Source organism: Empidonax traillii, unplaced genomic scaffold, assembly GCF_003031625.1.
Source record: "Empidonax traillii isolate 1590-97213 ecotype Southwest subspecies unplaced genomic scaffold, ASM303162v1 scaffold434:size946695, whole genome shotgun sequence".
Taxonomy (NCBI): Eukaryota; Metazoa; Chordata; class Aves; order Passeriformes; family Tyrannidae; genus Empidonax; species Empidonax traillii.
Genome location: NW_020955627.1, coordinates 159,624 through 186,457, shown reverse-complemented (window position 1 = coordinate 186,457; position 26,834 = coordinate 159,624). Strand labels below are relative to the sequence as shown.

At 43.0% G+C, this 26,834-nt stretch overlaps 1 protein-coding gene across 7 annotated transcripts in view; it reads left to right on the top strand.

Annotated features, from left to right (window-relative positions):
• Positions 1-26,834, top strand: part of IQSEC3 (IQ motif and Sec7 domain 3) — a 107,945-nt gene that overhangs the window by 37,398 nt on the left and 43,713 nt on the right. For 6 of the 7 annotated variants that reach the window (XM_027894607.1, XM_027894611.1, XM_027894614.1 and 3 more), the window contains exon 2: positions 11,796-11,876. In XM_027894607.1, coding sequence (XP_027750408.1) covers positions 11,796-11,876 — 81 coding nt within the window. Of the gene's footprint in view, positions 1-11,795; positions 11,877-18,650; positions 18,848-26,834 lie in introns of those variants that run through there. The other variant, XM_027894612.1, reaches the window with a different exon arrangement.

Below are 26,834 nucleotides of genomic sequence, written 5' to 3'. Positions count from 1 at the left end.
ATTTATTCTTACTGAGGAAGAGACCTAAATTCTGTTTATATCTCACAGTCACAGCAATTACGAAAAGGGTTACCAATTCCACTAACACAAGCCTCAGCTTTTTATAGTGTTCATATCTATTAGCCCAAAATAGGAGAGAGGAAAAAATAGGAAAAAAGGTGTTTGCTCTTCTAGCAGAGCATTCAGGAAGAGTGCTAGTTCTGGATCCCTTTAGGACGACCATATGCTCATTGGTATTAGGCTGACAAACTATAATTATTATAGGAGGTACTGGAGGGGATTTGGAGAAAGCTTATCAGTGTAATTAAAAGTGAGCTTTTGCCAGCTATTTCCATTTTATGTAGTTATACATCTATTATTTGAACAAAGAAGAAAGAGCCTTTGCATAGTACAAAGCCAAAGAGGTACGGAAAGATGTTTCAAAGCTACAGAAGGTCACTATCAGCATGCATTTGCAGGCATGTAATTATTCCATTACATATATAACCTTTAAAAGAAATGATGATATTGAAGATAGTTGGAAGAGAGGGATAATGTCTTGGAAAGGTCACACATTATCTTCGAAAAAGAGTTTTGTATTAATATACCATCTTTGCAGTAAGTAATTAATTGATTCAGCTTCTGTTTATGGTAATTATTTAACTGAAATTATTTCAGGAACTTACACAAACTCCCCCTCACACATGCTTTGGATTTACATAGCAGCTTCCTAGTTGTGGTATCTGAAGTATAGTTTTGGCTACAACTTATTAAACCTGTGCTCACTGCCACTGAGTGTTGCATGTGTCACCAGAGGATCCCCTCCACGTGACTAGATGTGCACATACACTTGGAATATCAGATTGCTCTTTTATACACTAGCTGTTTTTCCTGAATGCCACTACTCAGCCTGTTAGCAAGTCAAAGCTGATGTTGTTGTGACTTGTCTAGCACAGTAAGCCATCAGCTGTTTCCACCACTGGCAGACAGTCCAAACAAAGCTGATGGTGCACACTGGACAGCTGCATAGTCCAACATACGGTGTTTCCTCCCATCGTGGCCACTTTGCCTCCTTGTTCTGAGTGCTTACAAAGCACCAGTCCAATTAGCAGACAGTCATGCTCTATGTGGCTGATGCTCCTCTGGAACAGAGAAATTCAGTTTAAATGGACTCCCAATTGACCTGTGATTCAAAGACATTTCAGGAGAGGCAGACCCCCAACCCCTCTAGCAGCTAATAACAAACTCTCTTCCACCCAGGAAATTTCTTCCTGGAAATTGATTAGCAAGTACAATCATCTCCCTCATCTCCCTCATCCCTGTTCCTACTGTGCCTTAGGAAAGAAATTACTAGGAAGAAGAGAAGTTTCAGAGTGAAATCACTTCCACTGGGTACATAGGAGAGCATGAGAAGCACCCCCAGAAACCCAAAGAGGATTTCATCAGCTAGTAATTCCATGAGAGACACTGACATAGCAACATCAGAGGTACAAGTACCCCTCTACAGAGAGCTTTTGGCAATGCCAGCTTCTCCCAGGCCATTCACATGTCCCAAATTGGAATGTTTTGTTCCATCCAAGTTGAGTACTATTTCCAACCCCCTTCAGACTGCTGCCTTTTATGAAGGCACTGCATGTGTATGCAATGCATTATGGTTACTAATTTAAGGATACAACTTTCTTTGTACAGTAGATACTTGATCTAAGGTTTCCTCCTGTGTGCAGTGTCTGTCAGACTGTCTCTGGTTGCAATAGAGTTAGTCCACAGATAACTGAGAGTGAGTGTGTCATTCTTAGTTTACCTTAAGTTACTCCATCCCATTGTAGCTGAAGCACCGAGAGCCATGAAACTGCACAAGGTAAAGCCCCACTTAGCATGAGGAAGGCTGGAAGTGGGTACAGAAACTGGTCCCAGACTTTGTGTTTGGCTGTCACAAGGAGATACCTGTCAGACTGGACACAGTATGGACTCTCCCCATGCAAACTGATTCCTGAGTACATCCCATTCCTTCTTTCACTCTTGCCCATTTCTAGCACACAGGGAAAATCTGGCAGTTACTTCAGCTACTCCTGATGGACTTAGTAAATGGATGAGATTTCCTCCAAGTGTTTTTGGGTAACAAAATGGACTTACCAGCAGCAGTTTTCACTGAACATAGTGAATCCACAGGTACATCTTTCTGCCAAATAGCCTGTCACCAAGAGAAAACAGTGTGTCTAGGTCTATGGCAGAGGAGCAGACCTTGCTGAGCCAGAACACAAGAGGCCACAGTTCATTTTCACCATCTCCCAGACACATTGCTGACTCTGACCCTAAGCCAAAGAATGCCACCTTACGTTAAAGAGAGTCTATCACTGTGTGTTCAGACGCTCTTTACTGCACATCCACACTCATTTTTCTACTGATCATGTTCTTTGTACTGAAATTGGTGCAAAACACCAAAATTTCTTTGCAAAATCCATGCTCTCATCTGCCAGTCATGCCCAGACTTACCCCAAGAATTTCTTCAAGGTGAGAGTGAAGATGTACAGGAGAAATGCCTGCCACTTTAATGGACTAAAGTAAGCTGAGAAACCAACTGTTCAGGAAGATATGGCATTAATATCTCCATTCCTTGAAGCAGATGATGATAAATGAATGGCACATTTGACATATCTGTTATAGTCACCCAACGAGTTAACCAAAAAAAGATCAGATCACAGCAGCATTGGCCCAGATCTTCTTCCTCCAACACAGGAAATTCCATTTCCCCAGCATGGTGCCTTGTGCTTATCCTTCCAAGCTGTGTTGTTCCGAAGAACCCGCAGTAGCTCAAAGGCACACATTTGTGTCAGTGTGTCACATTGGATTTTCACTTTCCAAACAGTAGTGTATGCATATGGTATTTTATACTAGCAAGGGCAATTTGTTTTAAGATATTTTATAGGATCTCTAAAATAAACATATTCCAGTGAAAAAAAATGTAAATACTCTGTCAGTGGGAATCCCATCTTCATCCCATCCCCTAGCACTAAAAAAAGAAATTTATAGTAATGCTATATGAAGGATGTATGACTTAAAATGACTTTGTACCAAGAAACAAGATAATGATTAAGCAGGCACTAAGTAGATTTTAGAGGATGATTGCTGCTCTTTTGATAACCAAATTTGTAGACAAACATCATGGAAGAAGACATTCTCTCCAACACTCATGAGATGTTCAAGGCAAGACAAGTTCCCGACAACCAAACATACTTGATTTTTCTTTTCTGGCAGGTAAGCAGAGAGAATAGATGTTCCTGGCAAGTTCTCCCCTCTTCATCCCTGCTAGCATGGCTTTGGGACCTAGAGGGAAGTAGGAAGAACAGCTTTGAGAATGCTAAAGAGCTGTATAATGATAGGTGCTCAAGTGGACTGGAAGACAAGCTATCATGCATCCTGGCAAGGGTGGGCATGTGTGTGTATGTTGTACTTTCATCCATCATGTTGCCGCTGCCACAAGGTTTCTTCAGCAATTTGCTTTTATTAGGTAGGAGATATGTGCTGGCATCTGGACATCATCTAGACATATGTTCATTTTTTTTTGGTACAATTAATTAGATACCTAAGCCTGTGAGGGGTTACAGGCGGAGCTAGACAGGCACTGCTCTGAAATAAGTTAAGATAATGTTTGATAGCATAGGAAGAAGGGGAGGCTAAGAGATTAGAGAAGGGGAAATAAAACCAAAGTAGACTAAAAGTGTTGGTAAGAGCTTACAAGGTCGACACACACAAATTCAAAATCATCCTCTCATCTCTTGCTCAATTCTTCCCCATGCTTAATTTGTTGTAATTTTATCCTCAGCACTCTACCATGTAAATCTGACTCCAGACTCTGTCGGTCTCACTCTCCTCTTTAGGAGAAATAATGGCACATTTTTTGACTGAATACAGGAGTCAAAAGAGAAGATTTAGAGAAGTTTCCCAAACCCCTAAGATGCATCCCGGGGACACTCGGGTTGGGGTTGTAGCAGTTACTGGGAATGTAAAATATCATGACATTTTCAGTCTCATTGCACTCCTACACTTCAGTATCTTGGCTAATAAGCCTCTTGCCCCTTAACACAGGATTTCTCAGTCAGCCACATTTGTCAATCTGGTTTGTGTAGCTGTTTTTCAGAGATAACCAATATCAGATGTTCAAGAGGGAAGAGTAAAAAACAGTCACAGTAGACAGCTATAGGACACCCATAAAAGCTGTTTTCTCGTGCTGAAAAATTAAAGTCCTATACAGTGGCCTTTCTCCAAAGAATTTCTTCAAGGTAAGAGTGAGTAAAGGTAAGAGCACAGGAGAAATGCTTGCCATTTATATGGACTAAAGTAAGCTGAAAAACCAACTGTTCAGGAAGAACTGGCTTTAACCATTCTAACAGGATAATCTTTCAAGTGTTCGGTTCCTCCCTGAATTTTGTCAAATTCTTGCCCTCAACAGTATCCCATAACACTGAGGAGGCCATCAGACTTACTAGGAGTTAAAGAACTTGAATTACAGGAATTACTTTGAATTTAGGCTTTTTTATAATATAAACTCTGCCCATACTCAACTGCCTTCAAAACACCAGTCTAATGCCCTACAATTGAGATGAGCAATAAAGTTTTAGTGGAGGTATTTTAGAGTGAAAAATGAAGAATCAGGGGAGAAACAGCTAGTTGCTAGAAGGTACTCTTTTGGAAACACTGCCTCTTTGAGATCTTACTTCAACTCTCAGTTCCAGGTTGACTGGAGTCAAAAATAGATCTATCACAGAAGGGGGATGATAGAAGGAGTAAGGTCTGCAGCTAACCTTAACTAGGTTATTCGGCAGAGGTAACATTAAGCTATAATTTTGGGGGAGTCAGAAGACTCTGTGATTGGCCTTTCATAAATTTCTCATTGCTGAATAGTTCCTGTTTGTGGTTCTCCAGTACTCATTTTAAGAAAGATAACAGCCAGTAAAACTTAATCTGAGATGAAGTCAGTTCTCCTTTGACTCTTTCTGCCTTTAATCTTCCCCTACTAGGCCATGATTTTCTGTGACTCCTTCTGTTCTCTTGGCAGCTATCCAAAGAAAGGTGAGATAAAGACAAGTAGCAAAAGGCTCCAGGAAAGCTGAGATATCCAGGACTACAAACAATGACTGTTGGTTAAAGCCTCTAGCTTTTCTTCAAAAAGTGGAGTTTTAAAGGGAAGGCTGCTTGAGTTGGACTATTTATTTACTGATAGAACATTGCCTGAGGGGATCACCTTTCAGCATTTTCAGATTTCTAAGAACTTTCTGTGTGCTTGGGCCAAGGGCAAGGCTACTGATTACACAGGCCAGTAGGGCTCAAGGACCAGGACAGAGGGGTTAGTTAAGTGCTGGCAGCTGGGGAAGCCAGTGATCTTCATTTAGGGCCCATGCCAGCAATCCTACAGAGCTGACCAGGGTGGCAGTCACAGTGGGATGCATGGGTGTTGCAGCATGATAGAGAGAAGCACGCGCTGTGCACCTGTAGTGAAAGCAATTTTCATTCTGTCTTGTTTTGGCATTTCTTGTAGTCTAAAATCATTCATGCAGAAAAACACATAGCTGCCCTTTATCTTTGGGAACAGACCACGCAGGGTATTTGTTTAATTAAAGCTGACTACTGGAGAGCAGGGAGCACCACCGTTTTCCATATGGTGTCTGGGTTGGGGGTTTACTTTTGTGGGGGTGCAGGAGAAGAAAAAGAGGTTAGACTTGTTTACCATTGTACAGCTCTTAGCAGACAGGCATCTCTATTTCAAGACAGGTATCATCAGTGCTAAACTAGTGGGCACTGATGCTTAGGGTGGGCAACACTGAACATAAAGCCCCAGGCACTTGTCCAAAGGGAAGATACAACATTAAGGCAATTTTAGGGAAGTTTGCTCTCCTTTGGCCCTGTGATGTGCAAGCTGTGTAGCTACAGAGACTTTCAACTTTTGCAGCTCAATTCTTGTTCCCTCTACAACACCTGTTTTTAAGAAAAGAGAAGCTTAGCCCCATGGGATCCATGCCTATAAAGACCAGCATTAGTCAGGGGGCCTCTTTGCAGCACAGTCCAACTTTCTAAGAAGGGGGAAAGGTAGAACTAACTCCTGAGCTGACTAGACAGCGTGTGCTAGCCAGGAGGTTTGGCACAAGCCTCTCTAAAGTTCATCACAGCAGGAATTGCTGTGGCTGGACAGTCAATTCACATACCCCTACTGAGGCTGTAGGCTGCTGGCTGGAGGATACCTCTTGTCAGGAGCAATGTTGAGGACAACTGAATAAAATTCAGTCAGCTGTTTTCTCTCAGAGGAGAGGGGGCTAATGTTCCAATTGACAGCATGGGCCAAGCTTTCTCTGCATTTAAGATAGGTCTGGACTGTCAAATCCTTGCCTCCGGAGCGTGCGTCCCAGCTAGATGGAGCAAAGCACTGACAGGCTCAGGCTGTTCCCAGTCCTCCTTTTGTGTCTATGCTTGTCCTTGTCCTCTGCTGCTCCTCCACATGCTGGTCACATAGTGCTGGCAATATGTACCTCAGCATGCCTCCTTCTCTTTTGTACAACCCACCTGCCTAGAACACCTTTTCTTCTTGCTGGTTTTCCTTTCCAAGCTTTCATCATCAGAGTGCAGTCCAAGACATAATAATTTGTTTATTTCTAAAGCAATAAATTGGAAACGGAACAGTTCAGCAGTATCCTGACAGATGGGGAGAAACTGTCACCACAGTCACCTTCCTGTTCTGCCTATGATAGTGTTTGTTTAATTTTGGTATCTGCAAGTGTTTGCAAGTCTGAGGAAGGCAAGGCAGAGGACAGAGAGGAAGAAACAGGCAAAAAAAAGCAAGCCCTGGACCTACCCTTTTAATCAGTAGACCATTGCCACCTACCTGAAGCATTTTAAAAGAAGCAAAATTACAGATCAGCACCCCAAAGTAATGAGTCTGAATGCTGTTACTGGATTGAAGTCACATTGCCTTCCTCCCTGTTTTTCAAAGGCAAAACCAAGCCTTATGCTTTCTAGTGTTGAGCTCTTCAGGGGCCGCATATTCAAGTTTTACACAGCCCTTCTGACTTACAAAGTGAGATTTGTTTAAAAACAAAATCAAAAGAAAGCACAGAAAGGAAAAAAAAACCCCACCATCAAAAGTTTTACACTGACTTCTGACAGATACTAAATATGTCAGGATTCACTTTAAACCTGCAAAGGCTGACAACACCGCAGGGGAATGAAATCCAGGTAGCCACCAGGCATTAGAACCCTGACAAGCCCTCTTGAATCACAGCAACAAAAACAACATCTTACCTGAAGACTCCATAGTGTTAAGAAGACAGTTGCTTTCCTGGGGCATTTACTTGAGGCTTAGAAGTGGTAGTAAGGCCCTAGGACACTTACCTGTTGCACCCCGATGAGAGCCACTTTGTCCTGCTAACAATACAGACTCTTCAGGGTGGGAATAGGTCCACTTCTTCCATAACAAGTTAACCCTGCTCCTGTCTGGGTGCTGTGCTGCAAAAGCAAGGTCATGGATTTGCGTAAGATCAGATATATGCAGGATCAAGAGATGGAGAGAAGGAGAAAAATGAACAAGGTGAAACCCAGTCCCCGTGGTGCATGCCTGGGTAGCACAAAAGAGAAGGAGAAGCAGGTTGTAAAAGAAAAATGTAAACAGCCCCAGACCTCCAACTGCTCTTGGGCATTTGAGGAACTCGGATTTAATAGGAATAGTAAGATCTCCTTCCCTGCACCCGGTCAGGGGAAGAGCTTTCAGCACAGTCTCAGAATACCCTTTTACACCTCATATATTTACTTCCATCAGGCAGTGTCTGCTCCTCACTGCCTCCCTGGTGGCTTCCCCAAGGGAGTCATGGCCCTCAGAGGGGGACACAAGGATCCCAAATGGCCTGGAGACAGATTTCTGCCTGTGGGCATGATCAACATCTGGTAGTGGCATGTAAGGGGCACAGCTACTTCAGAGATCTTGAAATTTCAGAGGTTCAAGACAGCAGAAAATACCCATGGCTGGTGTTAAGCATACATGAGAACCAGAGTCAGCAAATGACTGTGCAGCTGCAGTGCTCAGAGAATGCTGATTCTCTGAAGAGGTTTTGTGAGATGTTTTTTTCTTAAAACACCCACTGGAGACTGAGCCTAAAGTCCTGAAACTTCACCCCACTCTTCCTTTCGCTGTTTCCCCTTCACTTTGCTTTGTGTTTCTATCATGATAATTAACTAGCAAGGCATTTCATCTATATAAAGTCTTCTCTATCCTTTTTCCTTCCTTTTTCTCCTCATGTTTTCCCTCCCTCTTGTTTGCTTTCTTCATGTGTAATTAGAAATTGAACTGGTGCATCTGCTGTTCGAATAAAAGTAAGGAATAGTGTAGTTAAGTTAGGGAAATGTTTAGATTAGAAACTGTTGAAATTTGGGGTGTTTGTTTTTTGGAAGATTCCATTTGGTAGCTGGTGAAGGGTCTAGAGCACAAGTTTTATGAGGAGTGACTAAAGGAGCTGGAAGTTTTTAGCCTGAGGAAAAGGAGGCTCAAGGGGGACTTCACTTTTCTCTGCAACTACCTGAAAGGAGGTTGTAGCCAGGTGGATGTTGGCCTTTTCTCCCAAGTAACAAGGACCAAGACAAGAGGAAATGGCCTCCAGTTGCCCAGGGGAGGTTGAGACTGAATATTAGGAAAAATTTCTTCATTGAAAGGGTGGTCAGGCCTTGGAAGGAGCTGCCCAGGGAAGTGGTGCAATGACCATTCCTAGAGGTAATTGAAAGACGTAGATGTGGTGCTTAGGGATATGGTTTAACGGTGGCCTTGGCATTGTTGGAATAATGGTTGGACTCGATGATTTAAGTGTTTTTCAAAGTAAATGATTCTATGATCCTGTGATTTAAAAGTACGTTGTTACTTTTATCGGGAAATAGGTCCCTTTTTTAATCCCTCTCAGATCTTGTAGAAATGAAAGTAGGAAATGCCAATATATAATACTTTTGAAATGAAGAATGCACCTCAGAATGGATACCAGCTGTTGCTGAATCAGCTGAGAGCCTTGTGCATTGCCACACTGCAGCTGACAATGTCTGTGACTCCAGGGCTGCTCTCCAGAGCCGACTGCCTTGGCACAGGTGCTCCACACTGCATGGACTAACCAGCTCCCAGCTTTGCTGCTTTGGGATCTGGGTAGGGTGGAAAACCTGGTAGCCCCTCTCCAAGAGGCTACTTGTATGGCATAGCTGTACTAGAGATGTGAGAGGTGGAGGCACAGCCCTGCAGCAGCTTGCCAGAAAGTCCAGGTAAATCTCTGTAGTGTGAAGAATCCTTTTCAAGCCCTAGGGGTTTTCACCAGATAGTTTAAATTTGGTGAATCAGTATTTTTATGCAAACCCAAAATTTTATCAGAAAAGCCCTGACATATTCTGGCTGGAAGCAATGTGACAGGATATTGGAGCTGGAGTACTTCTGTGAGCCTGCTTGAACATAGACTCAGATGTGATCCCCACACTTGCTTCAGTGAAAAGACAACACAAGTAATTTTTGGACACATCAGTCAGATAGCTGCATGCCACCTGAGGAGTTTTAAATTGGAAACAACATAGTGAGAAGCAACAATAACCAGACTGGCAGAAGGGAAGGGATGAGAGCTGGGTAGTTTCAGAAGTGGAAGGCCAAGGAGATGAAGTTGCTATGTCACACAAACATGTCCTCTCTTTTCCAGCAGGTTATATGTCACAGGCAGAGACTGAGGGCATGGTTAGAAGTCAGTGAGGTAAAGCTAAAGCTTTTGTCTTCCCCTTGCTGTGCTGCTCTTGCCACTCCCGTTGTTTCTAAGGAAAGAGTCCTTTTGAGAAGCCACTGGGAGCCAAGGAAGTGGAAGAATTAAGCAGATTGTTTTATTAAGCAAGCTGGGAAAAGTATCATCCTTGTCTGTAATTTAGGTATCTATGTGGTCACGTCTGTCAGATTTTGAAGAAGACAAAGGTGATAAGATTCACATTTCAAACTGATGGAAAGCATGACAGAGTGTTTGGAGGAATCGGAGACCCCCAAGACTAGTTAGCTGTGTTGCTTATGTCTGAGTTAGAAGCTGCAAAAATATTTTTAAAAGGAAATGACTGCATTTGAGCCCTGGGTCTCCACAGTAGCACTGAGAAGAGAGGTCCAGCTGGTGTTCCACTGACTTGGAGACAGGGTGCTTTTATGCCACCTGAGGATTCAGCTTGCTTTATCTCCCCTGCTTTTCTTCTCCTCTTTTAGTTTTCTTTTCCATTCCCCTAGTACTTTCCCCCCTTGACATAGTGACCCTTTTATTAATGACTCCTTTTCATTGGTGAAGGTCAGCATGTTCAAAATTGGCTGTTGATATGTGCTCAAGGGCCTCCCTGGAGCTCTCTGCAAAGGATCTAATTTTTGGAGGTGATGAGCAGCTCTTACTGGGTTCCAATGCCATGATAAGTGCCCAACACCCATGAAAACCAGGCTACTTACAAATGCTTTCAGGCAAGGGACTCCAAGAACAAGTCATTCAAGATTAGTGAGCAGTTTTGGAAGTTTGGTCTAGGTGTTGAAGTTTTATATTATTTAAATGTAGCCAAGTACTTGCTTGACATAGGTACATAGAGTTGTTGAGCTGCAAGTTGAATTTTGTCTGAACAAATAGGGCTGTCTTGTGAAAGTCAAGGGCAGATTGTGGGGAAACTTGAAGCTAACATTCTGAACATTAATAATAGTTATAATAGACTCATCTGTAGCTTAAATATTACTTAAAATTAATAGATGGAGTGGACAGCCACGGTCATGGGTATATGAACTGTAGCAAACATTATATTGACTACAGAACTAACCAAAACTCCCACTGAAACTGATGTAAGCAGGATGTGAAGTTGAGCACAAGACTGCCACTTGGCAACAAAAACACCAAACCAATGAAGGGTGAGAAAACCCCATGCTCTAATAATGCTGTTGGTCCAGACTGCCACATGAGGGATGGAGAGTTTAGGTTGTAAGGGTATAATTTCCCAGGCATTTCTTTGGTTGGGGTCCCTCTTTTGAGTCAGCAAACTCGAGCTACCAAGTACCATGACTGATCTCTTCCAATAAACCTACCAAATGCAGTTGAGACTCTAGTGTCAAAAACTTCTGTAGCACTAGGATTTCTTACTTTGGATGAATTCTTTTGTCTTTCTTATCTAGTAAATCCATTTTTAGTTTTCTGTTTTCCTGTTTTGCTTAAGTTTGCTACTTCTTATGGTTTTGCTTTTCTTTGCTATGGTCTCTTCCCCTTGTCACGGTCTCAGCCCCTCCACTTGTGCTTGTCCTGTCAGTTTTCCACTACTATTCCTGGTAATGTCCAGTGATGATGTGCTAAGGCAATTTTTTTGCTCTAGGGAGGTTTTAGGAAAATTGTCTGCAGAGGTAATTTAGCCATTGTCAAGTAAAAATCAACCACTTTGCATTAAAATGTATAGGAAACATATCTAAGGGCACATTTCTGTTGCAAAAGAGATAAAATACAGGCAAAACTGTTTTTCATGAGGTGTGTGAGATCATGAGACAGATTCTTATGGAAGAAAAACTTTTTATTTGGGCACTTTTGTCCCATTCTCTACAGCTTCAACATCAGGACAGGTAAGGTAAGGGAATAGAATTGTCAGCCAGCCTTCTTCTCCCTGCTCCCCACACTTTGTTGTACAAAATATTCATGTAATAATTAGATTACTCTTTCAATATCACTGGGATTCACTGTCTCCTTGGAACAAAAAAGATATTCTCCATTGAGTTTTCTGCTGAGTTAACGGAACGCTGACCTGCTATGGTTTGTTTTTTCTTACAGGAATGAAACTGTTTTACACCAGTTCTGTTGCCCAGCAGCTGACGCAGAGCAGAAGCCTTCATCTTCGGACTCATCATCAAGGTGGGAAATTGCTGCCAGCCAGACCTTTATTTTTCCTACTTCCTTATCATCCATTACTAATCTTCTTGCCCCAGACAAAGCTCCAGTCCTCCACCATCCTCCCTTACGTCCATGTCCCCAGCACTGCTGTCTCTCTCTTCCCCCCCCACCCCGAGATTACTGTTTGCACTGTTGTGTAATTGCTTGCAAACCCTCCACTCACACACGCTCATTCACCTCCAAAAATGTATTTTCAGCCTCTCTTCAAATATCTGCTTCCATCAATCCACATTCACACTTGTACGTTTTCTTACCCTTCTGTGTCACTGTGACACCAACATACAACTGCTTCACTCTTCTCCTTCAAATTAGCTACCCCACACTGTGTTCCTGGACACAGTATAGATCCATAACCTTTAAACTACAGCAAAAGTCACCATCAAACTCAGGGTTCTGTCTCTCACCCTGAGACAGGGTGGGGGGAGCAGTTTTACGTGTCGAAATGGTCTGAGCTTGCCAGCAGAGAACAATTATAGACAGGTGTTATTAATTATCACCAACTTGTATCCAGTGCAGCCAGGTGTGGGGACACCAGCAATTTGCTCTCCCCTATCAGTGAAAGACGTCAGTGCCAAGAGCAAGGGATCCAAGGAGCTTCAAAACTACTTGAGATGCACGTACTGCATATAGCTTCTGCACTTGGCCTTGTCCTTCTGTTCTTGCTGTGTCCTTCTCTTCTCACAACTTCCCACACTTCCATCTTGCAGACCATCTCCTTTTTCTCAGGCCTCATCACCGTTCTGTCAACAGCAAAGACTTTTCTCTTTAAAGATAATCTCATCACACTGTTAGACTTTTACATCTGACCTCTGGTAAGAAGCCTGAGTTACTGGGGAGGGCTCTGAACAGAACTGGGCAGCTGAATTGCAGTAGTGAGGCTACAGCATTTTTTAAATTATATTTCTCTTGTTTGTTCTGCTCATTGGAGCAGACTGTAGTTTCTGATTTCCTTCCAAGAAAAAACCGTGAGTGCTGGACCACTGTGAAGAGAACAGGGCTGGGTGGGTGTGTATGTTTGAAAGTAGAGTTCAGCAGTGCTTGGAGACAGGGTAAAGAAGCAGGACCCCTCCTGCTCATTTGTGTATGAAAATGGAAGGAGTAACCCCCACGATGTCTGTGCTAAGAGCTCCCAAGCACAGGTAAGATTTGCATGACAGCCCTCTGCACCTCCATGGCAGATGGGGAGATGCTGGCAAGGAAGGGGAGGAGACAGCAGAGGAGGAGACTACAGAGATTTCTGTGGTCAACCACCTCTCTCTTGCATTTCTGGAGTTAGAAAGTTTTGGTTAAGTGTTCTATTCTGTCTGAACCAAGTCTCAGTTTTGCCATAGTGTTCTTTCTTCATACACTCATCCTTGACCCTGCCCCATCCTTGTCTCAGCCTTGACCCTGCCCCATCCTTGTCTCAGCCTCTATCTTATTTCTGGTCAGTTCCTTTGGTTTCTAGTATTTTCTTGTTCTACAAGGCTGACATTGTTACAGTCTTTGGCTCTAGGGTTGTTTTTGTCAAGTTCTTGGTCAGGCCTTCCTTTCATCCAGGTGACTCTCAAAGGCCCTACCCATCCCTTGAGCCTGAGTTTGTTTGCCCTTCTACTGCTGGGGTTTGAAAGGTAAATTGAAGAAGAAGCAATCATTTGTTTCAGTAATTTAACAACTTTGGCAACTTGCATCCACAGATCAGTCTGAGCCAGGAAATTCCAAAGTGTGAATGAATGACAATGACCTCAACTGCTTGTTGCATCTGGGCTTCCACTTAAGAGGCTTCTCATACTGATCTGTGCCTGTCCATTTTATACCTTTTGTAGCTTGTCCCACTCTGCAGGCCTCATACTTTCCTTGCTTTTTTCCTAGGACTTTCTTGTGTCCTCTCAATTTCTAATCCCTCCAGACTCCAAGAGCAGTCCTGAATTTGTTTGTGTGTGACACAATATTCTATGCAGACATAAAGAAGGTTGAAGCCACCATGGTTATTCGAGGGTGAAAAACAGGCACAGAGAATTTTTTTCTCTTTGAAACAGAGCAGCTTTTATGTTTGATCTCCCTGTGTGTTTTATGTTTGATCTCCCTGTGTGACTATCTCAGGTGAGAAGAGCATCACTACTTCCCACACTGCCAGAAGAAAAGCACAGCACATGCAGCACTGTTAAACTCACCAGTCAGCTTTATGCTGACCAGAAAACATCTCCCAGCCCCTATCAGGTCCTGCAGTCAGCCATGGGCTTCCTTCATGTCACCCTGCTCAAATTATGAACAAGCTCCCCATGGAACCAAGGCAGAACAAAAGTCAGTCAAGACTGAAAGATGTTGGTCAGACAGCCTGAATAGGCAATTAGTTCCTGGGTGAGCCAAGCATATCCCTAAATAAGCTCATCAGGTCTCTTGATGGGAGGACCTGGTGCATAAGGGCTCCCTGTGCAGCTTTTCTGAGTCCCACTGAATGGACAGCCAGTCACAAGTGGTGCTGCAGTGAATTTTGATAAACCAGCTTGAGTTTATTCTTTCTTTCCCCCTTCCTTGATAGTTTCCCTAAATGAGATAAATCCTGTCAGAACTGATGCCACTAATAACCATCAACCATCTAGTTTTAATTAGAGTTTGCTTCATTAATGCCCCAATTCCTCTCTGCGCAGCAGATTAAATAATGCACTTGCAGCTCATTTACACAAACCCCCAAACTGCAAGGCTGAGCTGCAATCCTTTAATTAAACAGCCCGGCTGATCCCTGCCGCTGCCTCGGCTCATCAGTCTAAGCCGATTAAAGAGAATAGGGACTAATAAAGAGCATAAACAGGGAAGTGACTCTCATCTCTTCAAGGGACTCGGAGGCTCCAGCGGTGATCGGCTGCTTTCTCCTCCTCTACCAGGAACTGTACCTCAGCCCATAACCCGTCCTTCTGGGACCTGCAAGAATGGTCCTGCTTTTAGCAGGAACCCGGCCTCGTTTTGTGGGACAGGAATCCTTCGGGAGACTGAAGGAACATGGCCAGCAGGAGGGTGACTCAGCAGGCAAGGTGAAGATAAAAAGGGACATCAAAGCAGTGAGACGAGTGAGTTCCTGACTGCAGGAGAGACCAGCAAGAGCAGCCATACCACTTAAGTGAGGGGCAGAAGGGGAAGGAAATGCAGGGAATGACAGGAGGAGGTTGACTGCCAGGAACAATCTGAGACAAAAGTTTGTCTCTGCTTGTAGTTTGTGATGGTGATTGTTGTTCTTGTGTGGTCTTCCCTAGTGTTTGTCTGCAAGATTTCTGACTCTTTCTTTGCTACCAATCTAGCTAAAAATGCCTTGGCTTCACATGGATGGGAATGATTAGGAACATGTCAGTGTCTAACCACTCAACAGAAGCCAACTCGATGAGGTGATTTGGATTATTCCCACTCATATTGGGAATTCTGCTTTGCTTCACTGATCGCCACAAGCAGAGCTAGCACCCTTCTCTCCTGCAGCATGTGAATTCCTTGTGGGAAAGTTACCGCTCCATGAGTTTAGCAATGCGAATTTCCCACCTGGCTGCTTAGCTGGGATGCACCAGCAATTAGCAAGACTGGTGCTGTAGGCCATGAATATTAAGAGACAGATTTGATCCAAGATTCTGCCAAGAAGCTCAGAGCCAAAATACAGGATGACGTGATGGCAGCAAAAGGCAGATTCCTGTTGCTGAACTCTAAGGGCTTTCCCATTTCAAAGTGCAGTATAAATCCTGTGTGTGGACCACCATTGTCTCCAATGAACTTGTACACTACTGGCTTCATGACCATAAGCCATCTTGCAGGTTGATTTTCTATTGGGGATGCCAAAGATCAGGTTAAGTGACAGGAAGAAACTCCATGGATGGCAGTAGGAGTTAACCCTGCTCCTTTATTGAGGTGCTGATTAGAGTCTGATTTAGCCCAAACCTGTAATTTCATAAAGCAACTGCTCTTTTTCTTGCTGGCTTCTGCCTGTTGACAGTGGAGTTTCATTCTGGGGATTTGAATAGCCTAGTAATTGCATTTCCCACTTCTCCCAGTCTCACACAGTGGAGACTGGCATCCCAGAACAATGACCTTAAAATGTGTCCAGCAGCAGCCCAGCTCTAACAGGATTACATACCATTTTCCTTTGTGTGAGGTAATAGAGATGAGATGAGAAAGATTTGTTTCTATTAGAGTAATGAGGGGAAATGATGGAGTCACAATTGGAGGGAACAGTATATTCATTCAGTTGCCTTTCAAAGGCTTTTCAGAGCCTGCCTCTGTCTCGCCTGTGGTGCTGAATAGGAAATCATCACAAAATCACCTCTCCTCCAGCAGTGGGAAAAGTTCTACGTGAAACTTCCAAGCGCATGGGGCAGGTCCACTTTGGCAATGGACATGGGGATAGCACTGGAATGCTGAAGTATCATGTCACAGGGGGGACTAGATGGGATCTGGGTACATTTCTGTAAAGGGCAGGATCAAATCCCACAATAAATCTATTGAAAGTAAGGATATTCCACTGCATTTGTGGGAAAGTCTTTCCTATCTGTAAGAAGTTCAGATGAGGCCTCACCTTCTTTTAAGGCAAAGGAAACAGAGTCCTTCCAGGAAGAGGGAACAGCCTTCTAGAAGGGCTTGGAGGTGTACTGAGCAGAAGGGCTAGGGTCTGAAACATCTATGGAAAAGTTGGGTGAGCTCTGTTCATATTTTCCCATAGTATTTCCACACCTTTGAGTAGGGAGACTGCTGCTTAGATCAGGGTTAAGACATGATTAGTGCAACTGGCTAAGTGTTTACTTCATGATTACACATCAATGAAATTGTAACTCAATATAGTTGAGACTTCAAACAGCTGTGGACTCATTTCTAAGGTGCTGGATTAGTCACTGTAGCAGGTTGGTTGCTTCCTGGCATCGCAGCACCAGATAGTGGTAAGGAGACCTGTGAACCATTTCTACATCTGCAAGCCAGGCTTCCTTGCAGTTCTGGTGAAATTCCTTCTTGCCCCACATGTGGCTTACCAAAGTACTGAAAATACATGTTCTTGCTGGAAGAGGTCTTTTGCGCTTGTTACTTCATTTTTATATGTGGGTGGCTGCTAATTAGATGGACAGATTTTGGACAGTTCTTTCAAATCAAACCTTCAAACATCTTTCTTCCCAGCTCTCAGGGCTGCACAGGAGTGTGCTACCCCTTAAGCAGCACATGTTTAAAAATCAAAATCTGATTTCATTTACCTCTGGAGATCTGCACTCTCTGATTCTTCATGTCTCTTTACCTGAACTCTGTTTCCATTGAACATGCATTTGTTCTTTGTCCTGTGAAGTTGTGTTGGAAGGCATTGGCACAAAAGAGCCATGAATATTATCCACTGCACAGTCACAGCATCATGTCCTTCTTTGGCTCCCCACTGCTGTAGCCCAGGAGCATCTCTTCTCCCAGGACAGCTCTCACTTTGCCCTTGGATCACTCTAGGTCCTCCGACAGTTAGATCCTCCTGAGAAATCCTCAAGACTTTGTTTAGATTGTGAATGAAATATACCTTAAGGCTGAAGCCCATTAAGTTGTTGAGAACTGAACCACTCACCAAGAACCACTCTCCCACTGGACACTACTGAAGTACCTTGATAAACCACGGGGAATGATGATTTTCCACCAGTATCCATCACTCTTTCAGCATTACAGTAAAACAACTGAGCTACTCAACATTTAGTCTGACCTTGTAAAAGATTGACCTCGCCTCACAGAAAGAATGCAAATCCAGCTCATGAAATGGGAAATTAGCATTTCTGACTTAGGATCGCTGGCAGGATGTTGGATATACAATCGGGAGGTCAGTGCTTCCTCTCATCTCTGAGCTGCTCAGTGACTCTGTCTCGGATGTGAAACATGATGATGATTCTAGTCTGTATCAATTCAGTTCTATAACCTTCCACTTAAACAAGCATAACAACTCTGCCTAATTGGCCCCCAGCTGGCAGTGTCAAGTGGATGCTCCTACAATTAGTGGACGATGGAGGCTGAATTCTCTTCTGATTCTTAATGGAGAACACTCCAGGTCAATCTTAACAGGACATGGACATGCCAGTGCAAAGGAAGCCTCCATACCCGTGGTCTGTGTCTTGTGTGCTCTGAGGACAAAGGACAGTACACAAAGCTCTTCAGTCTGACTTCTTGTATTCTTTCCAAAGTACTCCACACCACTGGTTTTGAAAACACCCATAAGTTTCAGCAACATTTCTGCTTTGCTAGCACATCCTGTTCGTGCTTCTCTTCTCATTTCTTTTCCTTATTGAGGTCACAGGCATGAAGAGAAGATTTTTTTTTTCTGCTTCTTAACAGCTCATCTACTTCTTATTCTTCCCTCCCTGTAGACTTAATAATCCTGTTCCAGAGAGTACGATTGGAGGTTGCCGGGATGCTGCAGACAGGCAGGGATGGGTCAGCAAAGTTTACATAAATATTCCCCCGGCTCACAGTTTTCAGAGTTTGGATTTTAGTCTGACACAAAGGCGTGGCCGAGGAGTAATGTCTAGACCCAGATTTGAACACTTCCTAAGCTAGGGAGTGAGTAGATTCCTCACTGTTTATGGGTGTTTTGTACAGTGAGGACTAACAACTTTAATTGCTTTGAGGAGCCTAGGTCCAGGATCACAAAGATGTTTAGTGAATGTAGATTTAGAACAAATGTGGAAACACTTAGAATTATAAGCAAAAAATGTTTTAGAGAACATCCTTAACATCATAGTTACCAACAACCTTGGGAATCTCTTGCAGGGAGGTATAGTTGGGAATTCTTCTGGTACTATGACCTGGGAGGAATGGCTCTTTCTGGAAGCATCCAAAGAAACAGGAGGTCAGTTTCAGATGCAGCGTCTCAGTCCCGTAAAGGAGATCCACCAGGACATTTTGGCACTATCTCCCACACAGATATTTCTCAGCTCCTCTCCAACATCTGGAGCAGCCACTTTCAGGCAAGTGTGGAGAACATGAGGGTGGGGAAGTAAAGTAAGGAATAGATGGGCTCTTCAACAGGAAAAAAAATATTTCTGGTGGAAAATCTGGAGTCTCCCTGTCATGTTGGTTTCTTTATTTGCCCCCATCAACACCTTTCTTCAGGAAGGTGGAAGATCCCAGGAGAGAGAGGCCAAAGAAAACACGCTTGAAGTTTCTTATTTTGAAACTGCAAAGATGCCAATCAGACACGTTTTCTGAGAGCCTGAAGCTGGGTGCAGCCATTGCCTAGCCACATGTTCTTCCAGTTCTTCCTTTCCCCCTGTTGCTTCTGTTGCTTACCTGAGTCCTCCCCTAGAGGAATTTGGACTTGGATTCACGTTCTCTTTTCCCACATGTGAAAGTGATTGCTATTTCTTGGGCCGTGGTAATACCTGGGAAAGAGGATCAATCGTAGCCAACCTTACAGTTGTGAGCCACTTTCAACAATTGTCGAGATCAGTTAGATGCATTAATACCAGACAATTCACTCTTGGCTTGCAGATGATCCTCATGTTCTCTCTCTCCTATATTGTGAAGAATTCCTTGTCTGTAACATTACAACTATTTTGTACCAGGGGAATGCAGCACAAATGCCTGCTGTATCCTGTGTTTTCTGTGTGCTAATGCCACAGGGATGCAAGAGAAGAGGCTATTCCAGCCTTGGAAATACTCCTCTATCTAGCACTGAAAAGCAGGCACAGACGGTTGATAAAATAATAAGAGATGGACTGTGGTGGAGCTCACACCATTCATCCTAATCCTCTACTAATATCATCTGACCTGATCTGCATCAGTCAAGATGCACCCATCCCCAAAATTGAGCCATTCCAGACCTTTTGTACGCTATGGTGTGTTCTGTTGAACTTGACAGGTGGTTTCTGTAGATCCTCTGTCCACAACCTTATTAATAGTTTGTAAGGCAGAGACAGATAGGGCAAAGAGATGAAAAAAAGGAGTCAATGAGAAAGGAAGGGAGACAGACTCATCCCAACAAATGTAACAGTGCTACTGTAAGAAAAATGAATGGCAAACATGCTATATGGAGAAGAATGACAGGAGAGAAAGAGCAGGAAAAGCAGGAAGACAAAAAATAGTGTAAATGAAAGAAGAAACTGGAGGGAACAAGAGCATATGAGCAGGAGATAAATGAGCAGGTCCCTTGGCTGGAATGATTCTGTTCATGCCAGCATTCTTTGGCAGTGACAGCAATGAGGCTGTGGCTTTTTATTACACATTTTCTTGTAGTGTGATCTCAATCCAAAGGCCTTTTGTCTTTTTTGTGCTCTGCAACACTAACTCACTCCTATGAAGGTTCATCTTCTGACCACCCCGATGGGACAGGATCTGTTCTCAAATACAATAAGCTCTCCTTTTGAAAAAACATCCCTGCACCAGAATTCCTTCTCCTGCATGTGGCCCTGGCAGGCTTTCATATGCTTCAGGGAGAACTGAAGAATCTGAGATGCTAAAGAGCAGCACACTGTACAGCTGCTCAGGCCACTCTGTTCGGGTTCTGCAATCATCTAGATAGCTGAGGGAGTGAGTTGGGGGATTTTTGGGACTGTCACCTTGCCTGTTCAAGGCATAAACAGGACCTTCAGGAGTTCAGTGAGATTTTTCTTCTGAGACTGAAGAGCCTAACTCAGGCCACGCCACTTGGAAGTGTGTTTTAGTAATTTTTAACTATCTCTGGCTGGCACCTTGGTTCTTCAACACATAGATTGTCCTACCATCCCACTGGGAATTGTGTTTGCCTAGTGATAGAGCTGTATGTCACCTTTGTTGTGCCCCACACTGGTATGTTGCTGTTTTCCTCTAAACAGGTCATGATGCTGTTATTATTGCCTAGGCTGACTGCAGTCTCTTTCATTCCATCTTTTGGAGAAAGAGGGAAGACTGAGATAGGCTACCCTGTGTACACATTGCTGGTACTCTTTTGCACGTCCTTCAGGGTAGCTGTCAGAATATAACAGATGCCTATGGTTTTGTAGAATACACAAATGTGAGAGTGGTGGGTCAAGATGCACAAAACTGCATGATGCAGAATGATGTTGTGAGAAGTGTTGCTGTGCTGTTATAGCACAACTGGATCTGATAAGGATGTTACAGGTTGTCTTAAAATAGAGCGTATTAGGCTGGATCCTTCACTGACATAAAACCATTTTGCACCAGTCAGAGTACTGCTCAACCACACATTAGGATTGGTTGTGTCTAGGCAAACTCCAGTTTTTCTTAATGATCTTGCCCTGAAAGTTCCATGTCTGAGTATGGAGAATAAGGGTAAATGGAAAATGGTAAATGAATTTTAAGTGCCATAGGGGAATATGACCTTGCATGACCAAATGTGTAAGGTGCTAAGTCATCCTGTATTCCAAATGGGAGTGAGGAAAGATGGAAAAAGGAATGAAGCCTCAGGGAAGAGAAGTGACATGAAGTGGATCAGAGCGTGAGTGAAGCAACGGTGACAAAATAGGTTAAAACCTGGAAATGTAGAGCTTTGTGCCTACTGCATAAGGCTGTGGGTGTGGTCAGTGGATTAGGAAAAGGAGGAAGGAATGCTAATCTTGCTGTTTCTGTTTTGATCTTCAGACAAATGCCAACACAAACCTGTAGATCTCAACACAGTGGCAAAGTTAAAACCTGGATCATATCCGATTTCCTAAAGCTGGTGAATAGTGTTTGGATTGTCTGTATTGAGGGGGATGGTGATTTGAAGCTGTATTACTCTTTTGTTGAGGAGAACTGGATTTTCTTCTGCTTGGTTTGATACCAGCAGTGTCCTTGTACTGGGCTGCAGTGATTGCAAGAGATAAAACAGCTGAGATACTTGAGAATAGAAATAAAATTTTTCTGAGTCACAAGAAGATCTTCCTGTGAAATGGCTCACTCAGAAATGGCCTTCAGAAATCAATTACCCTGATCCCTTAGGTGAGAACCCAGAGGTCCAGTCCAACATGGAGTCCATCACAAAAGGTGGAAAAAGAAGACCACAGAAGCCCTTGCCTTGGTTTATAAATGCCAAGAACTGTGTCCCTCACCAGCTCACAGGCAGCTGGATTAGGAGAACAATGGGCTGAGGGGATATGCAAGGTTTCCTTGCCTTGTAGAGACTCTGCTGCCTCCCAGACCTGAATTCATCTCATTTTAGCAGTGAAATTCTATCTCCTGAATGATTGCACCGGCAGGCTTTTGTCAGCGAATTTGGTGATGTTCAAACCTGCCTCGGGGATAAGGAGCCAAGAGATCTGAGTTGAAGTGGCAGAAAGACTGCTGCTGAGAAGCCAAGTTTCTCTTTCCCGGGGTGCTGAGCGGGCAGTTACACTAATGTAGGATGCCATCTGTTTTTTTCCTTCTCTAAAAGGTCGTGTTTACCAAATACTGGAGAGGCAAGAGAGGTCCAGGGTTAAAGTAAAAGTAATTAAACCCTGAGAGAGCAGGGCCACCCATGCCTTCAGTATCCACTTGGTGATTTTCACACCTCAATGATAAGCACAGGTGCCCTGTTCTAAACAGCCACAAGTAACCCCCTTTGCAGTGACAGGCTGTGGAACCTCCTTGTCTAACCTGCAGAGACAGTACAGAACCAGCCTGACGTGTCAAGCCCCGAGGTGTGACAGGCAGTTCAGACAGGGGCTCTACTTCCTAAGCTGAACCCTGTGCTCCTGCAGATGGTGAAACAGGAGGCATGGCTAGGAAGGGAAGATGAAAGAGGGGTGACCCAAGTGCCCTTCTGAGGTGTCACCCAGACACACATAGGAACTATAAGAAAAAAACTGTGACAACCGCACCACCTAGCACAGCCAGTCTTGCACCATGAGCACCACTTTTGATATAGTGAGAGCTGCCTTAGCTGTTCCAAGTTACCCTCTGGAAGAACCTGTCTTTCCCCATGAAAACAGAGATCCCAGTCCTCTGGTGGCTGAAGGCAATCATGGAGAGCCAGGGCCTCAACAAGCAGCCAGCTCAATCTCACACCTGGACAACCGTCTTTGCACCATGAGGGTAAGGGGTGCTTCAGAAAAGTCTAACTCCTGTACTGCTATTCTGTACCACAAGGCACAACAACACAACAATGTGGGAATTACAACTGCACATGGGGATCAAATTTAAATACCAAATCTGAAATGAAGTCCTTGACTTTGGCATGTTGGTCCCTATGGGACAGGAGGCATTTGCTAGTATTATTACATTTTCTGTCTGCGTAATGTACATCTCACCAAAACCTCTTTAAGCAATGTTGAAAAGATGTTGCCTGGTTTAGTCTGTGCTAAAGGATGTTAAATTTAATTGATTTCCAATGTATTTACTGTACCCTACTGTCAAATCTGTTTTACAGGTGCGTGCGCTAGCCTTTTTATGAAACAAGTAATATATTCTGGGATGGGTAATGAGCTCAGCTAATTATCATTAAATCCTCTTGGGTAAAACTAGTGTGAGAAGATGGTTTGATGCCACTGCTCTGCAAGGTGTTATGTGAATGTAGACAGAATCTTATTCCTATATTTGTCTTTGTTGGAGGAGACTGACTGAGAAGGCTGCAGCTCGGCTGTCAGGGGATGATTTGCCAAGATCAAGTTCCAAGTTCCCGGTCTCTCTGGCAGGAGAGACTTTTGCCTTCCATCAGTTTCAGCATACTCCCAGAGAGCATTGCCTCCAAGTCACCCTAAAACCTGAACTTAAAAGCAAATCAGAAGCAATTCTTTTGCACTCAGACACCCCGCATGTCAGAAATCTCCGAACCTTGAAAAATCCCATAATATAATACCAAGTCTGTCTCAGCCATTTTTTTTTCCCATTGAATTCTGATGAACCCATTCACCATATGTCATGGGTGTCCTCAGGGAACAACTGAAATGGTATAAACTGAAAGGGCAGTTTGGACCTTGCTAAGTCAGTGGTTGATTTATTTTTTTTTTCCAGAACAGTGAAGCTCAGGAAAGACAGAGGGAGCACAGGTTCTTACAGACTTGGGGTCTGGACTCCATTCTACTGACATTAGCTGGTGACCTCTTTTTCTAATTCTCTGTAAGGCACTTTGTAAGGGTTTGTAATTCTGACATCTGTGAAGCTTTGAAGTCTCATATGACTCTCAGGCCTTGATAATATTAATCACTTATGGCAATTTAAGAGCAGTATATATACAATAACCAACTGATCCTCATACTGAGCTCTGTGAAATGGATTAATAAATTATTGTGGTCTTTCACAACTAGTCGATGTAGTCTTTGCCTCAGTTACAGGTCACCATCCTGCTCACTGACCTTGAATACCATGAAGAAGGTGTTTGGTAAGTTATACATGGGAAACAGCAGTGTGGTCTTTCTTTGCCTCTGTAGTAATTTTGTAACACCTCACAGCTTTCTGTGCAATTAGCTAGACTTTTTTGCATAATTGTTATACCTGGCATCAGAGCATCTGAAAATCTTCTTATTGGATGACTGGTTTCTCACCAAATCCAGAGGTGATATTGCTGTTTTTTTTGTTCCTCTGTTATTGCTCTTATTTATCTGCAAAAATTTTTCTTCTTCGAGGAGAGAAGGAGCAAAGAGATGAGTTTTGGGTCACGACCACATGGGAGCTCTTTAGCTCTGGAGTGATCATTGAGAAAGCTCAGGTTTAATTTCTTACAGCACTAACATTACTGTCCCTGAGAAGAATAGCTCTTCTGGCTCTTGAGCCCTGTTTAGCCACTCAGCTACCCTGTAAACACTTCTGTGAGAGCTCTGAAAATTAGTCTTAGACTTCAACTGATTCTGGTATTTGGCAGTGGTGCAATGGAATGCAGTGTCTAGAGCACCCAACTTGTGTGTTCCTGCCTGCAGGTCTAGCTTGAAATTGTCATTAAAGATTTGTTGTTTCTCAAGTCATCAAGTATGGGAATGTTTAAGCCTGACAGTCAAGATCCAACAGATAACCATAGTTCATCTCCACAGCTGTCAGTTAGAAGCACAGAACGTTGCTAAGCTGGAAACGTACTCCAGCAAGGAGGTGATGAGGAGTTTGCAAGGAAGGGCACCATCCTCATACTTCAGCAAGTGAAAAGTAGTCGAATCTCTCCCAGGACAGACAGTGATGCAACAGCTCTGTATAGACATGGGGAGCTGATATTGCTGGGAATGGGTATTTGGGCTTCTCTGGCTTGATAATTTAGTATTACTGATTTGGTCTTTACATTTCCGAAGTAGCAGGAACAGAGAAAAGAGAAAAATCATAAAAAAACCTCTACATAATACTATTTCTCCTCTATCATCTCCCTACGTCCTTCCCTTACCCTAATCCTTACATAAAATCTTCCTGAGAAACATGCACATAAAAGCTAAGTATCAGAAGCCTTATTTACCTGTGCTAAATAAAAACATTTATGGGTACCAGCTAAATTGTCTCAATGAGAACTTTTTCACCATCCTGCTTTCTTGAAGCAAACACTAGGATTCAGCTCAGAACCCTGATATCCTTGTTTTGAAATGCTAGACCAGTGAAAGTATTTTATATAAGCCCCAAGTCAGATTGTCTATAGTCACCAGACTAGTTGCTGTCTGCAGCAGGCATGTACAAGTCAACAGTGCAGAAGTACAGGAGATACCTGAAACATGAGAGATGTTTTTTCCAGTAGGTGAAATCTGTTTGTAATAATGACTAAGCTAGTTGCTGTGGGTCATAAAAGACAGATAGGAACATCTAGGAAGAAAAGAACAGCGGAAATTTTAGTTGTGTTTTTTTTTTTTTTTTTAATCTGATTGCAAGTGATTTACTTTAATATTACAACTTTTCAATCAAACAGAATTCAAAGAAATTACAAACCTTCCCTACTTGATTGTACGACTGGCAGAAAATTGTTGAATTTATCATGCAAATGTAGCTGTAAAAGCTGTGAAAAATGGTGGTATATGATACCTCAGGACAGCAAGTAAAGAACACTAATTACAGTTGAAACTGCAGGGGTGATGCTGGGATACAGAACTAAATTAACCTAGTTGGAGTTTGGCCGGGACTTTGGGATTCACACCTTAGAATCTGCGTGGGACTTTTAATTATTGCAAGTGGTTAGACAAATTTTCTCATCCAAGAAACTGAATGTGCAATAGATCCATTCCCTTTCTTCATCCCTCAGCCAGGGAGGCTGATTGCTTACTCACCAAGGGAAAACAAGTGGATCCCTGTAATTTGCTTAATAATGTTTTTTTTTTTTTTCCCAGAGATCCTCCATGCTGTAGTGTCTATTCTTGCCCTACTTACTTTCCTTACTATTGTTTTTTTTGGTTTTTTTTTCTGGCTATTGTGATTATAATATCTCCTGAGCCTTCATTTTTTACAAAACCTATGCTCTACCAATGCAAATCAACTGTGCCACTCAGGACAGAGGGGAAAAAATCAGGATTGTTAAGTTTTTAGCCTGTATTTCACTGCAGCATCGGTTTGCATCTTTAGCACTGTATTTTATTTCTTACTGGGGGCTTCATCAGTTGATGCTACTGAACAACAAAAAATAAACTTCCCCGAAACACTTCCTCAAGTTCAAGATGGGAGTAAAACTGGGAGGAATACAGGTAGTAAGTGGAACCATAGGGCTGTAATGCTAGCATTCAGACTGCTAAGCAAATTCATTTTTTCCACTGCTTTTGAGCCACTAAAGTATACCAGCTGAAAATGAAATTTCCCAGGTTTGCCCAAAGGTGAAGTAGGTATTTTTTCCAGATTTTTTCACACTAAATAAAACTGGTTCAACCATTTTTTATCATCTTTTTTTCTCACAAGAGAACATGTAGGAACTATTCCCACTTCAGCAAGAGTGTTTGCTATTGTGTTCTGAACAGCACAACAAGCATGGGGTTAAAAAGTTTATACTTAGCATAAAAAACATCTAGCTGAAAAATGCTTTTGAGTGCTTCAGTGGAATCTGATTTTGATCTGACCGAATTTTGACCTGCAGAAAATTCCATGCTTAAGCACAATCCATTCTGCATG